Genomic DNA, 14,651 nt, shown 5'->3' on the forward strand with positions numbered 1-14,651 from the left:
TATTAAATCTATTTTAATAATTATTTGCTATATATGCAGATTATAAAAATATAGTTCTGTCATAGCTATATTGGAAAGATAACATACACATTAGACAGTTACACTATTTTCACACAGAAATTCATGAGGATTGGGGAATTGACTAAAATCAAACCCTGTAATGATTGACATAGACATTAAGCATTTGTCTTTTGATTCTCGTACTCCCATGATCTCATTCATACTACCTTCACTTACTACCTCATGTTGACATCTCCAGCTTCTCTATCTCCAACCCTATCTCTCCTCAGAACTCCAGCCTCTAAAGGATAAGTTACTACGTTAACTCAAGATGTCTGTTTGAACTCAGACTCACCCCCTCCACAAAGAGCAGCCTTTCCACCTCACCTAGATGCTCGAGCCAGAGCCCAGGTGTTCCCATACTCATCAATCACCAATTCCTGGGGATGAAACCTCCGGATTATCTCTCAAGTCTGGCCATTTTTCTCCTGCCTTGTTACCATTACTGCCATTGCTTATCTACAGCACTGAAATAACTTCCCAACTTTTGAACTGTTAATTTATAGTCTCAGGAGGATTCAGCCACCATTATGTCTACAGAAGAGAACAGACTAAATTCATTTAAGTGTATAAATTTAAAAGTAACATACCAGTATAAAAAAATGCTCCTTGTAATTTTCAAATCTCAAGTATTTAAAAAAGAGCAAGACATTTTTAAAGGCTATTAGTCATATTTTTTAGAGGTAAATAATATATGATAAGCCTCATCTGTTAGCTGTTGAAAATTAATATTCAATGAGAAAAATAAGCAAATTTGTATGGAGGGGCAAATCACACACAAAATGGAGAGATAAAGATAGTTGATAAGCTTAAGAAAAATGTTCAAGCTTTCTAGTAATAGGAAAGAGACAAAAGAAAACAGCTAATGGACTAGTTACACTTAACAAATTGAAGAGATTAAAAAGAATGAGAATGGGCGAGGTTGACTCTTGAAAGCCTAACTGGACATGAATTTTTCTTGTGAATAATCTGGTAATATACATGACCTAGTAAATCTATTCCTAGGAATGTATCCTAAATATATATGTTGTTATATATATGGAGAGATAGATAGATAGATATAGATAGATACATGTATAATGAGTATCACTGAAGATTTGTTTAAACAAACTGCATTTAAATTTGATTGGGACTGTCTTACATTTATTGATTCACTTAGATTTTGTTACATTACTAGAATATATTTATAGAAAACTGTTATTTTTATAATATTGTTTTCCTATTCAGGAACATAAAATTCTTCTGCATCTATTCATACTGTGTTTTACGTAGCACAATAGACTACATATTTTTTAGAAAGTTAATCACTAAGCAGTTTACATTTTAGGTTGCTGCTTTGAAATGATCCCTTTTTAAGTTATATTTAATACTATATAGGAAATTCATTGATTTTTGAATATTTAAAAAATTTCCTGCCATGGCCTTTTATTTTTAATTTTAATAGTTAGTTTTCGTTGATTTGCCTGGATTTCCAGGTAGACATATAATGATAATTTTGCTTTATCTTTTCAAAATGTTGATAACTCGTATTCGGTTTTCTTGTCTGATTGCTTTTATGTAAAACTTTCAAAAGGATTTTAATACATATTAAAGAAGTAGTCTTCAATTTTGGTTTGGGCAGGAATGAATACTAAATTTTTATTGTATGATTTTGGGCATCTATTGAGATAACAATATATATTTTTCTTCTTTTGGCAAACTAAGATGATAAAAATACATTAATTTTAAGACAATCAACTACCCTAGGTTAAATCTACTTGTATGGTGACATTGCTTTTATTATCACATGCAGTTTAATTTGATTTCTTAAAATGTTATTAGGGATTTGATACTAGAGTTATAAGCTTGTAAAAATTGAGTAGCTTCTATGCCTTCTCTAAAACCATGGAAGAGTTTATGTAGCATAGGGATAATGTGTTCCTTAAATGTTTAGGGGAACATGAAATCATTTCTTCCCATGAAAACATCTAGACCTAATTTTTTTTTTTTTTTAATTTTTATTTATTTATTTATTTTTGGCTGTGTTGGGTCTTCATTTCTCTGCGAGGGCTTTCTCTAGTTGCGGCAAGTGGGGGCCACTCTTCATCGCGGTGCGCGGGCCTCTCTCACTATCGCGGCCTTTTTCTTGTTGCGGAGCACAGGCTCCAGACGCGCAGGCTCAGTAGTTGTGGCTCACGGGCCTAGTTGCTCCGCGGCATGTGTGATCCTCCCAGACCAGGGCTCGAGCCCGTGTCCCCTGCATTGGCAGGCAGATTCTCAACCACTGCGCCACCAGGGAAGCCCCCAGACCTAATGTTTTTAAGGGGAGTTTCTTTTATAATTTTCTTAACTTCTTATATCTTTATTAGGTTTCTTAGGGGTTTCCCTCTTCTTGAGTCAATTTTAGTCATGTATGTTTTCCTAGACAATTATCTTTATTATCACAATTTATATATATTACCACATTTAATACATTTAACCATTTTTAATATTTTCTTAAAGTTTTTTTTTACCCAATATTTGTTTCTCTGGTTATGGTCTGTATAATCAGGTCATTTGCTTTTTGTCCTTTTTTCTTAATTAGCTTTGCCAACAATTTGTCAATTTCATTGGGCTTTACAAATAACCAGATTTTGGATTTATATGTTCATTTTACTTTTTTATTTCTATTTTGCATTTCATTTTGTTTTTTTTCTTAACTTATGAATTTCTTCCTCTTGTTTTCCTTATGGTTATTTTGTTTTTGTTGTTCCTATACCTTTATCTGGATGCTTCATTCTTCTTTAATAATAAAAGCATTTAAAGTTTTGAATTATCCTGAGAGCAACTTTGAACACATCCCATTATGTTATGATGTGTGTTGTTATTATTGTTATTATTAAATAGTCTATTAGAGTTTTGATTTATTCTTGGAGATAGAATTTATTTAGGAAAAGCTTTTCTTTGTTTCTCTATTATTTAATATTTGTTTATCCTCTTGTATTGATTTTAAATTTTATTGCGCAGTGTTCAGAGATGTTGGCCTATAAAAAGTTTCACTTTTTGGAGTTCAGTTTTCTTGTATAAAATGTAATTAATTTCTAAAAATATTTCATGGTCTTTGAAAACATTATTTTATATATCAAGGATTATGGATTGAATTTTGTCCCCTCCCTGCCCCCCACCCCCCAGCCAAATTTCTATGTTGAAGCCCTAACTCACAATGGGATGGTGTTTGGAGATGGAGCCTTTGGGAGATGACTAAATATAGATGAGGTCCTGAGGGTGGGGTCCTCATGGTGGATTCAGTGCCCTTATATGTAGAGACAACAGAGAGCTCCTTTTCTGTCTGTCTGTCATTCTCTCTCCCTCTCCAGAAACCAAATCTGCCAGCACCTTGATCTTAGATTTCCTAGCTCCTAGAACTTTGAGAAAATAAATTTCTGTTGTTTAAGCCACTTAGTGTATGGTATTTTGCTATGGCAGCAATAGAAGGTGGCAAGTGTCATAATCTTACCAACCTAGTTACTTTAATTTTTGTGTATCCCTTTCCAGCTGTCACTCATTTATGTCCATACTGGGCTGTATAATTGTTGGATATGGTGAAGTGCACAGTTTTAATTGGAAGCTGGGAATATGCCTAAGGCCAAGAAAGAAATGGATTTCGTTATTTTGGTAATCCAAGAGTCTGGGAAAAATAGCTCAGCTTTGGAATTGGGAAGTCATATGTCAATAATGGATATTCAAAAGTTTAATGACAGGACAAGACCACCCAAAATGAAATAATGATGGCTTGAAGGCAATTGCATACCACTTAAAACTAAATGTATCTAGTTGAGTGATGCATATCTTTGTACCTGAACTTATCTTGCCATATGTAGTTAGTTCATTGGGATTCTCTGGCACTGGAGAAAATGAATAATTTCCAGTGGCCTGCTACGTGTGCAATACACTGGTGTGGAAGGATAAGTATAAGAGAAGTATTGGAGGAAAAGTGTATGTTACTCTCAGGGGCCAAAGCATCTCAAGTTAATTATGATAATTATGAATTATAGTTTTCTGTTTAAAAGCTTATCACAAAGGCTCTAAGACTTAGCTTAATTCACATCTCTTACTAATTAATCAACTAACAAATTCAGCAAACACTTATGGAGTGCTTACTACATGCCAGCACTCTGTTAGGCATTGGAGAAACAGAGTGGAATAAAACATGTTCTCTTTCTTCCAGAGCTGGCAGTGGCATAGGAACACAATTATAGTACAATGTGATCAAGTTTGGAAACACATAATTATAATATAGTGTGGTCAGGTTTGCAGAGAGTGTCCGAGGCCACACAGCTAGCTATAGTCATAAGAAAGACTAGAATTCTGATTTCTTGATTCTGAGCCCACTCTTATTTCTACTGCAGCAATACTGCCTGCCATAAAATGTTAAATATGAGCAAATAAAGCTAGATATAATTTCAAATTAAGAATCATCGATTTATTTGAAAATAACCATACCTTGACGTAGCTGAATCAGCACTTCTCCTGGTGTCACCTGGGTATTGATTTCATTTTCACTTGGTGTTACATGCACAGATGGGTATTCTATCAAATCAATTGAGCAGCCTTTGTTTATTAAATTGGAAACAATATCACAACGTTCATTCTTTGATCCACCTGAAATGAAATCCTGTTTAAAAGAAGGAAAATCACTGATGTTTTTAGTGCATATCATCTCAGTTATAACCAAAGAAAACCACATAACAAACACTGCAAAGAAGCCATCTTCCGATATTGTACAAATTATACAACTATTAAGAAGAGCTGAATGTTTCCAATAAGAATACTGGCAAATTTGTCTTAAATAAAGCTTTAATTTCTAAATCTTATTTTGAAAGAAGAAAATGAATATTAAAAAGGAGATTTAAACTAAGTACTTTAAATACTGTTAACTGATCACTGTAAAATTATACCAACTTAATTCTTCCTAAATATTTTACTTTGGAAATACTGCTCCAAAAGAAAATTTCGCCAAAATAGACCATTCAGTGTGGTTCCACATGTAAGCTTCAGTTCTCAAAGAACCCAACTGGTATGTTTACTATATACTATTATGTTTGGAATGTCAGAGCAAGTCCTTAGAAATCATATGCCTCATTAGGTACTGAAAATTCATAAAAGAATGAATTGGAAATCTATATTTCTTAGACTAAAAATTCTCCGACTTCTTATACACGTAACAGCCTGTAATTCAGTAAACCAAGGAAGATGCTTATAATGAGGCTGGGAGATATAAAAGTGCAGCTCAAATTCTCCTGATTTTGAACAGAATCTTGAACTTCCATTACCATTCAGCACTGGTTAGTTGATGGTAATCCAATAGCCATCCAGTAAACTTGGAATTAATGGAGCAAGCTTAAAATATAATTTATCTTGACTGAGAAAGATTTGATGTTTTTATTTTTGAATGTAACCATTTAGGTTTTTTCCTAAGAACAGGAAATGTATTGAAAAGTATAGAAATATAGTTTATTATATATAGTGTTGGCCTGAATTATTTGGGATATTTGCTCACATATTGCCTGGATATTTGCTTAGTGATCTTCCTGGATGTGGCTATTTTGATCTGGCATTCAGTCATTCCTCGTCTAGTTCAACCGATTCAAAGAATTGGGTTTCTGATCAGTTACTCATTCAATCAAAGAATGTTGACTGAATACATACTCAGGGACAGTAGTTTGTTAGGTGCTGAGGATACAGACTGGAACACGACAGATAGAGTCCCTGTTATCAGAGTCAACAGACCATCAGTGAATTCAGCCATTAAGCAAGTAAATGCAGTTATCATAGGCATTAAATTTAGGGGAAGCACAGAATGTCATAGGGTTATGGAGAAAAGAGATTATATTCAAGTTTAATATTACTTGAATATGAGATCACTAATTATGGATAAGGAGATCCTTGGCACTGGTGAGGAATTAGATGGGATGGTGGTAGGCAATATAAAAATATTCATACAAAGATTTTAATTTAATTCTTCTCTCAGTTTAGAAAAAGGGTTGGAAAACTAGAGACAGTGGGACAAACACAGCTCATGGCTTGTTTTTGTATGGCTTGAGTGCTAAAAAATACTTGTTACATTTTTTAAATGCTGTAAAACAATAAAAAAGGAGAAGAAGAATGTACAGCAGACATAGTATGTGGTACAAAAAATTTTACTATGTGACCCTTTACAGTACTGATCCTGAATTAGAGTGTGGTGCACAGTTGTAATATAAATATAATTAAAAGACAAAAGAGAGGGCTTCCCTGGTGGCACGGTGGTTGAGAATCCTCCTGCCAATGCAGAGAACACGGATTCGAGCCCTGGTCGGGGAAGACCCCACATGCTGTGGAGCAACTAAGCCCGTGTGCCACGACTACTGAGCCTGCACTCTAGAGCCCACATGCCACAACTACTGAGCCCACGTGCCACAACTACTGAAGCCCGTGCGCCTAGAGCCCGTGCTCCGCAACAAGAGAAGTCACCGCAATGAGAAGCCAGCGCACCCTAACAAAGAGTAGCCCCCGCTCGCCGCAGCTAGAGAAAAGCCCACACGCAGCAACAAAGACCCAACGCGGCCCAAAATAAATAAATAAATAAATAAATAAGTTTGTTTTAAAAAAAGACAAAAGAGAATATGTTCTTTTCAGTCAAGATCTCCAGGTGTCATTGGTGAATGACTTCATGGGAATAGAAGAATTCCATTTGCCTTGCTATTGACCATACACCTAGATTTTAGCCTGAAGTTTAAAATGTTTAAAGCCTTAATTTCTCATTTCCAAGTTTATCCTATCTGTTGTTAAAACTTAGAGGTTCTGAATGTGAGATTTAGTTTTTAAACAACTTGGAGCTCCTCAGAGAAAGGTGGCATATACTGCTAGATATAAGGGGCTGGACGGGGGATCTCAGGTGTCCCAGAGCCTGGGGAATACTGAGGGCGCATAAGGCTTGGTACATGTATGCTCATTCATGCCTCCCATGAAGGCCACAGACCAAGGGCCACATGCGTTTTAATTTAATTAACTTAAGTAAAAACTGCAAGCCTTCAAATCAGGAAAGGAAATAAAGTACAAATAACTCTGATTTTTCTTTGCAGCCGGAAATTTTGTGATTTGTATATACAGAATGAAAAAGAGGGGAGAGTGGTTAATTCAGTGCAACTATACATCAAGCTATGCCATTTGACCTTTAAATGTCAAATCATTTTGCTGAAATAGGCAAAAAAATATCATTTGTTTTGCAGTGTCTGAATCAGCATGGCTGTTTTTACTCTACTGTAAAAACTAAGTTAGAAAAACATTGCCAATTTGACAATTAGGTTTGAAAAGGGAAGAAAAGATCGTGGCATCAAAATAAAGAATGGAATGCTGCCCCTACCCACTGTGGCCTACTTTCCACTCTGTATAAAAGAAAAGAATTTGAAACCACACCCTTTTAACTTTTGGTGTTTTGTGTCATTTTAATGTCTTCTAATTCTTATATTTTACTTTTTTCTACAAGAAATACTCAAGCAAACTTATACTCCAGCTGTCTAAAACCCATCTGAGAATGAAAAGCCCAGGTTAGAAAGTTACCCTGGTTGGCTTCTCATCAGTTGTTACTTTCATCCATTTAATGTAATAATCTGGAGATATAAATAGGAAGAGGTTTTTCTCCTACTCATTTCTGAGTCTTTCTAACCTCCAGGCATGGCAATCTGCACAGAAATGAAAGAATTCTATCATCTTCCTTTTTGACAGTGAATGCCCTTTGTATTATATTTTAGTTTAATTATGCTCCAAGGCTGCCCTGTAAACTTCTGGCTATGTAATTACAACCTGTATCTGACATATCAGGCAGAAGAGGAAGAGAAGTCTTCAAAACTTTCACATATGTTAAGTCATCTTTTTTTTTCACATATGTTATGTCAAGTCTTTCACATATGTTAAAAGGAATATGAGGCATTGAACTAGGTAATATTGATACAATTTTGTCTATCCTAAATATTTTCCAGTTCCTTTTACGTAGCATGGAGAGAAAGAGAAGTCAAAATATATAGAATGGCAGATTGACATGCTACACAAGAATGCAGACAAATTGATTATACTCTGTGTAAATTTTCTAGTGAACTTTTACTTTTGACCAGCTTTGAGAATTATACAAACCAGGCTTAAGTTGTTCATGTTTATCTTTTCTAATCATGAACAGAGAAAAAAATGCATCTTTCTTTCTTGTCCCTGTACTCTTGCTGGCTGAGAAATAAAACCATCAGTTGCATATGTGACTAAATGGTGGGCAATCTTTCAAAATTAACCATTGCATTTTTCCTTTCAGTGGTGTCAGGTCAGCATGTAGGGAGTGGACAGCTCCTTCTGTTAATGATATGGCCAGTGACTGAGTCCTAACATGGGTTGCTTCCCCTGACGTTGTATTCTTAACACAGGCAATTTTCTTAGTTTCCTAAGTCTGAATGAATTGCTCTAGAGTCTCACCATAGTTCTTATAGTAACTTAAGCAATGCCTGTGTGCCAAATGCCTCCCACATACAGTTTCATTTAAACTTCACAACAGTGTATCATAGTTACAGTTATTATTTCCATTTCAGAGCTAGGGAAAACTGAGGTTCAGAGTGGGTAGGTAAACACGGCCAAGTTTACATAGTTGGAAATTGATGGCACTGGGATTTGAATCCAAGTTGATCTCATTTCAGAGCCTGCTTTGTCAACACATAAATTCGACTACCCTGGCACCACATAGAAGAATATTTCGGGATATGAACAGCCAAGTCATTTCTGGATGTTTTCTGAGATCCCCTTCTGAGGACTGGACCAACAGCAGACACCTCTGGAAGCCACCCTACATTTCCTCCTTGGCTTACCTCCTTCCATTGGACCACCCATTCCTCTGAATACACAAAATCCCTCCTCCGCGGCAGGACTGACATTGCTACTCCCATAACTGTGACTCTCCAGACTTTTCATGCCAGTAGAGGTGTGGGGTGGAGAAGGGTGCTCTCTGGAAACTGACATTCTATATGGCTGGCATGCTGCATTTAGCTGGTAACTGGGTTTCTGAACCATCTTTTGAAAATTCCTCTAAACTATAGTCACTAAAGTTCTCAGGAGCTGAAGTTAAGTTGGCACAATCTTCACAACTCTAATGATCTTCCTTGGTCATGCAGTAAAGATCTAAAACGGAGTGTTGGGTGAGGGTCAGGAAATATCAACATATCAACAAATGTAAAACATACCTGACGAGGAAAAACTGGAAGTAAACTTCAAACTCAAGGTTATAGAGATGAGGAAAGGGAGGCTCAGAGAAAAGAGTGAATTCTGTCTGGTCATTTGGATTATAGGAGGGAATGAGATTGGTCCTGGAAACTCTGGAATTGTCCTCTCTATGACATTGCCTGGCTCTATGGGTTCTGGCAAAGCACTGCCTAGTTTTGAGCGACATCTGATTTTCTGACCGATAAAGCCCAGAGTACATCCAGGAAGCCTCTGGGCTGTCAGTAGGAGGGCTGCTTACTTTCAGAAGACGTGGCTACTCTTTCATGATCCCCTCCCCTGCCTTTTTCCTGACTTGTTGCATAGAAGAAAGTAATGTCCATCATCCTTTGCTACTTTTCATATTTCTGTTTGCTCTTGGGGGTGTATAAAAGGGCAAGTAATAACAGGAGAGATTGGAAAGATAATGGTAGGTACAGTTTTTTCAGCTAAATCAGAGCCTGCAAAAGCTAGAGATTTTTCTTCATGTCAAGCAAAAGGCCATTAAAGGTCTGTTTGTTTCAATTCTCAGGAACTACATAAATAATCATAAAGTTACCTAGGCAATCTCATAAAAGAAACCCCAAATTAGCAGTTGGCTTCCTCATTGAAACTTATTATATGAGGTAGTTTTGATTGAAGATTACCAAGGAAGGAAAAACTCAATACAAGTTTAGAGCCAAGAAGGAAGGAACACATTATAATCGTTTTACTAAAAAGTTCGTTATTGGGATATGTTTCTCTTTATTTGACTATAAAGACACAAATTTTGAAGAATAAACATTTTCTGGTTATTCTCCATGTAACAGAATTTAATGTACACAATATTGCATGAATAGGGTCACATGTCAAAGAAAAGCATCCCATTTTGCATAAGTAGCCAGTGAACTGATGTACAGTGTTATGAAATGGAGCAAATCACTTATCTCCAAGTATTTCAAATAAAAACAAATGAGATGGAACAATAAATTAGCTTGCTTTTCTTTAATAAGCAAGCACAAGACAACGATCCAACTTGGATATATAACCTAATGCCCCAAGCTGCAGCAAGAATTTCACACAAAGCCTACTGACCTATCAAAAGTTACTATCCGTGTTTGCCAATTCTCTCTATAGAACAGATGGAAAACATAAAATGGTTTGCACTTCATTTCAAAATTACCATAATTTTCCTAATAAAAAGGTTATACTTATATTGAGCCAGATATGCTGTTTCCAAGCATGAAACCAAAGAAAATTTTCCTGATGCTCAGCAGTATCTTTCTTTTTCCTGATGCATCTTCAAGGCACAGAATATTAGGTCAGTGAAATCATGCTAGAAAGAAGGTCAACTTTAAGGAAAAGAGAAAAGAGCAAAAAAGGAAAGAAAGAAAAAGGCACACCTCTTGAGCACACCATCCACATTCCGGACCCAGCGCAAGGCACTTGGTGCAGGACACTGCATTCGAAGATGCACATCTATTGTCTTCTGTAATGGAGGATAAAATGAGGCATTACGGTTTACTCTGATATTGGGAAGTATGTGCAATTCTAGACCAAAATGTATTTTGAAAACTGAAATAAGCTGACCCATAGTTTTAAGTACATGACATCAAAAAATATATAATTTCTTTGGGAATTGTTAACCTGATCACTGCAATTAATATGTACCGTATTTTCTGCATAGCTATCATCTGGTTTTATAAAATTAGGGAAAAGAAGGTGATAAAAATATGATTTTAATTAGGTTTTGGGGTTTGGTTTGAAATTCTGTTGCAATGGCAGAGGATCCTCCAAATTTTTTAGTGTGCTAAAGTTTCACTGTAGTTCATATTATCTGAACCAATGAGGTGTTTTTGGATCTAGAATTTTTCTGTAAAAATAATCATATACAGACCTCAATCTCAACATGTAAATCCATATTAAGTCATAGTGAATGAAGTTTCTGAGAAACATTCTTGATGGACATACACAGTAGTTCACTTGGTAATTCTGACTGCATTAATATTGATTATTTTGGCATGAAGGATATCAGAACCAGACAAAATGGCATTGATTCAGTATTTTAGAAGTAAAGTGGTTAAAATGAATGAGTTGTTTTAGTTAACCTAATTTAATTTCTCTGACTGGACCACTTTAAGATTATGACCAATTCACTTTTCCATAGCTACCCACACTTGTCTATTATGTGTTAATAACATAGTTGTGCCTGGATACTATTTACCTTTATCCTTCTAGCCACTATCTACTTAGATCATTAAAAAGAGGCTCATATTACAGACTTAAACACATAAAATATAATAAAGAGTGAGTCATAATTTATTTTATCATGAGGTTTTAGTGGAACAATCACATGCTTCCCGTACTCCATCCTTTACAATGAAATGTCCCAAGGACCTGGGAAATCACAGCATTCCACCCGTCTCACTTACACGCACACAGTAAATAACATAGACATCCTGGCTTTAAGTAGTTCACAGTCCAGGTGAGGCGAAAACTGTATAAGCAAACAATAAAATACAGGGTGATAAGCATAACAAAATATCACCAATGCACTATGGGAATATGGTGAGGATCTTCTCACTCTACTTAGAGGGAAGGGCAGGGGTCAGAGAAGAGGGCATGTTTATGGACGGCTCCCCAGAGGCAGTGATAACCTAGTATGTCTCTTTGCCCTCTCATTTTGTTTATTCTCATTTGGGTTCATCTCTTTTTAAAAAATGTAATAGGCATGAAAGAAGACTGTGTCTGTGCCCAGTCACACATGCATATCGAAGTTTGAAAGGGGATAGAGTCTACAAAATCTCTAGCTATCCCCATCTAATTGGTTTCTCTTTTTCTTCTCTCTCAACTTGTCCCAACATTCTTGAAGACAGGGTTAAAACGGTTCTGACCTGGAAGTGGCATGGGATGGGCGTTGGCAGTGAAGAGAGAGAGAGGAATACAGAGGAGTAAACATAGCAGAGAGGTGCATTGGGATATTGGGAAGTATGTGCAATTCTAGACCAAAAGGTATTTTGAAAACTGAAATAACTGGGGTGGTAGTGAGCACTCTTCCCTGTATTTCCCCAGACACCAATGAGTTAAGCTAAAAGCATTTTTCCCTAACATCTCATTGTTCTATTATCCTTCTCTTCTGTCCCCTTCATCTTTGTCCTTGGCTTTACATCAGCTTTTAAAATACACTATCCAAAACATCTTCCCTGATCTAGATGCACTGCACTGGCCTAGAATTTTCATCACTGGCCTAGAATTCCAAGGACTAAAAAAATAACTCATGTTTGGGCTCTCTTTACTACAGTGTGGTCACCAACTATGAAGACTCCATAACCTAAAAATCTTCCTTCTGACTTATCCTCCAAAACTGTAAAACCTGCTTATTCCTAAAGTATTCAGAAGAGGAGTGACCTTTTTAGTTTTGTTCTCAGAAAGCAAATCAGTTTAGGTCTAGAAGTCAAGCACATTTGCAGACCTAACTTGACCTTTACCAACTCTTAAGCTTGACCCAGCTGGAAGATGGAATTAAGTCTATTTCAGATCAGAGCTGACCAAGCCTTACACTGAATAGGTAGGACTTTTGCTCTGGCAGTTAAGACTGCCTCCTAGAAGGGAAGCTGCAGATTCTGTTACTTTGGGCTTTGTTTCTAATGGTTGTCTGACTCTGTCTTAAGTTAACCTGGTTCAAGTTCAAGTCAGGCTCCTACTTCTATACCACATGTAGTAAATAATGAATTTATAAGCAAACATCTGTTCTCTCTGAATCTTTTTTAAATAATTAAATAATTAATTAATTAATTTTCAGCTGTGTTGGGTCTTCGTTGCTGCGCGTGGCCTTTCTTTAGTTGCGCCGAGCGGGGGCTACTCTTTGTTGCAGTGCGCGGGCTTCTTATTGCAGCTGTTTCTCTTGCTGCGGAGCACGGGCTCTAAGCACATGGGCTTCAGTAGTTGTGGCACGCGGGCTCAGTAGTTGTGTCACGTGGGCTCTAGAGCGCAGGCTCAGTAGTTGTGGTGCACGGGCTTAGTTGCTCCGCGGCATGTGGGAACTTCCCCGACCAGGGCTCGAACCCGTGTCCCCTGCATTGCAAGGCAGATTCTTAACCACTGCGCCACCAGGGAAGCCCTGTTCTCTCTGAATTTTGCTTTCTGTTTTCTTTTAAAAGTTCTAGTGCCAACCTCTGTTCTCAAACTTCAGACACCTAAGGATGATGACCAAGGGACACAGAGACTTTGGTTCTGTTAATACTTCCCAGGTTCCAAGGCTGACATTTCTCAGAGTCTATTTAACTACAGGAAAAATGATCCTGTTTAGATGATATGTTTATTAATATTATTTTGAGGATGTTTAATCTACAGAAGTGAAAGGAAGAAGAAAATGGACCAGGAAAAAAATAACCTAAAGACAGTAGAAATTTCAACATTTAGCTTGGGATCTTTCCATAAGTCACGTGATCAGATCAAGTGAAAGTTCTAGGAAACATTTCTAATGTTTTTCTGGTCTAAAGTCTACACCACAAAATTTCAACAATATTTAAAGGATGTCCATAGTTATCTGGAAGAATGAACTGAAAACTGATGAAGATTATCGTCCGTGGTATTTAGAATCAATCATTCTAGATCCTCCTGTTACTCCTAGACAGAATGATTTGTAAAAAATGCAGAAATGCATTTTTTCCAGACAGCATCCTCTTCCTAATTGCATTTACTATACAAATTAAATTAAACTTGGATAATTATATAAAACTGCTTCCTTTAAAAAAAACCAACAAAATAAACACTGTTATAATGGATATGTATTCTACTTTGATAACAGTCAAAACCAGGCAAATTGAGCACATGTAGAATAAAGTTTGGAGTATAACTTCAGGGTTTCCTTGTTCTAGGTGTATATCATAGTCATGTAAATGTTACAGGTATCTTCAAAATACATTACCTGATTACTGAAAGTTCTTGTGTACATGACACTTAATGTGTTATCATTTGATATAAAAGTTAAAACAAAGAAATAGATTCGTGTTTTAATCACTTGTAATTATCTAGTTATTCCAAGTTTTGACTGAGGAACTGTTTCGTAAAGGCCCCTACAAAAATATAGGGAGGGAGGAGGTGGTTTAGGGCTCCTTCTTTGAAAATCAGGCACAGGAAACAGAACCAAAGTCACAGTTAAATTTCAATAGGGATTAAGTAAAGGGGCAAGGGAGAAAAGGTGGAAGCGTGGGAAGCTCTTTGGAAAAGATGGATCTGAGTAGGGAAGCTTGGAAGAGCTTAGAAATGTATTACAAGGAAGTTAGTGCCTGAGGCAGTATCTCAGAACAGGGAGAGCAAGTAAATAATACAACTATTGGTATTTCTCTTTTTTCTTCTAGTTTTTTCCTTGGAGTTCA

The 14,651-nt window shown here is 36.4% G+C and overlaps 2 protein-coding genes and 1 long non-coding RNA gene across 6 annotated transcripts in view; 2 read left to right on the forward strand and 1 right to left on the reverse strand.

The window, feature by feature from the left end:
- Nucleotides 1-14,651, forward strand: part of LOC309665923 — a 265,959-nt gene that overhangs the window by 229,553 nt on the left and 21,755 nt on the right. The window lies entirely within an intron of this gene.
- MACC1 (MET transcriptional regulator MACC1) overlaps nt 1-14,651 on the forward strand; it is a 332,598-nt gene that overhangs the window by 86,126 nt on the left and 231,821 nt on the right.
- The window catches only part of ITGB8 (integrin subunit beta 8), a 123,450-nt gene that overhangs the window by 56,908 nt on the left and 51,891 nt on the right, over nt 1-14,651 (reverse strand). For 3 of the 4 annotated variants that reach the window (XM_082472695.1, XM_082472698.1, XM_082472696.1), the window contains exons 2-3: nt 10,674-10,759; nt 4,522-4,693 (exon numbers count right to left, since the gene is read on the reverse strand). In XM_082472695.1, the coding sequence (XP_082328821.1) occupies nt 4,522-4,693; nt 10,674-10,759 (258 nt within the window). The remainder of the gene's footprint in view (nt 1-4,521; nt 4,694-10,673; nt 10,760-14,651) is intronic. The other variant, XM_082472697.1, reaches the window with a different exon arrangement.

Source organism: Balaenoptera physalus (assembly GCF_965194825.1).
Source record: "Balaenoptera physalus genome assembly, chromosome: 8".
In the NCBI taxonomy this organism is placed as follows: domain Eukaryota; kingdom Metazoa; phylum Chordata; class Mammalia; order Artiodactyla; family Balaenopteridae; genus Balaenoptera; species Balaenoptera physalus.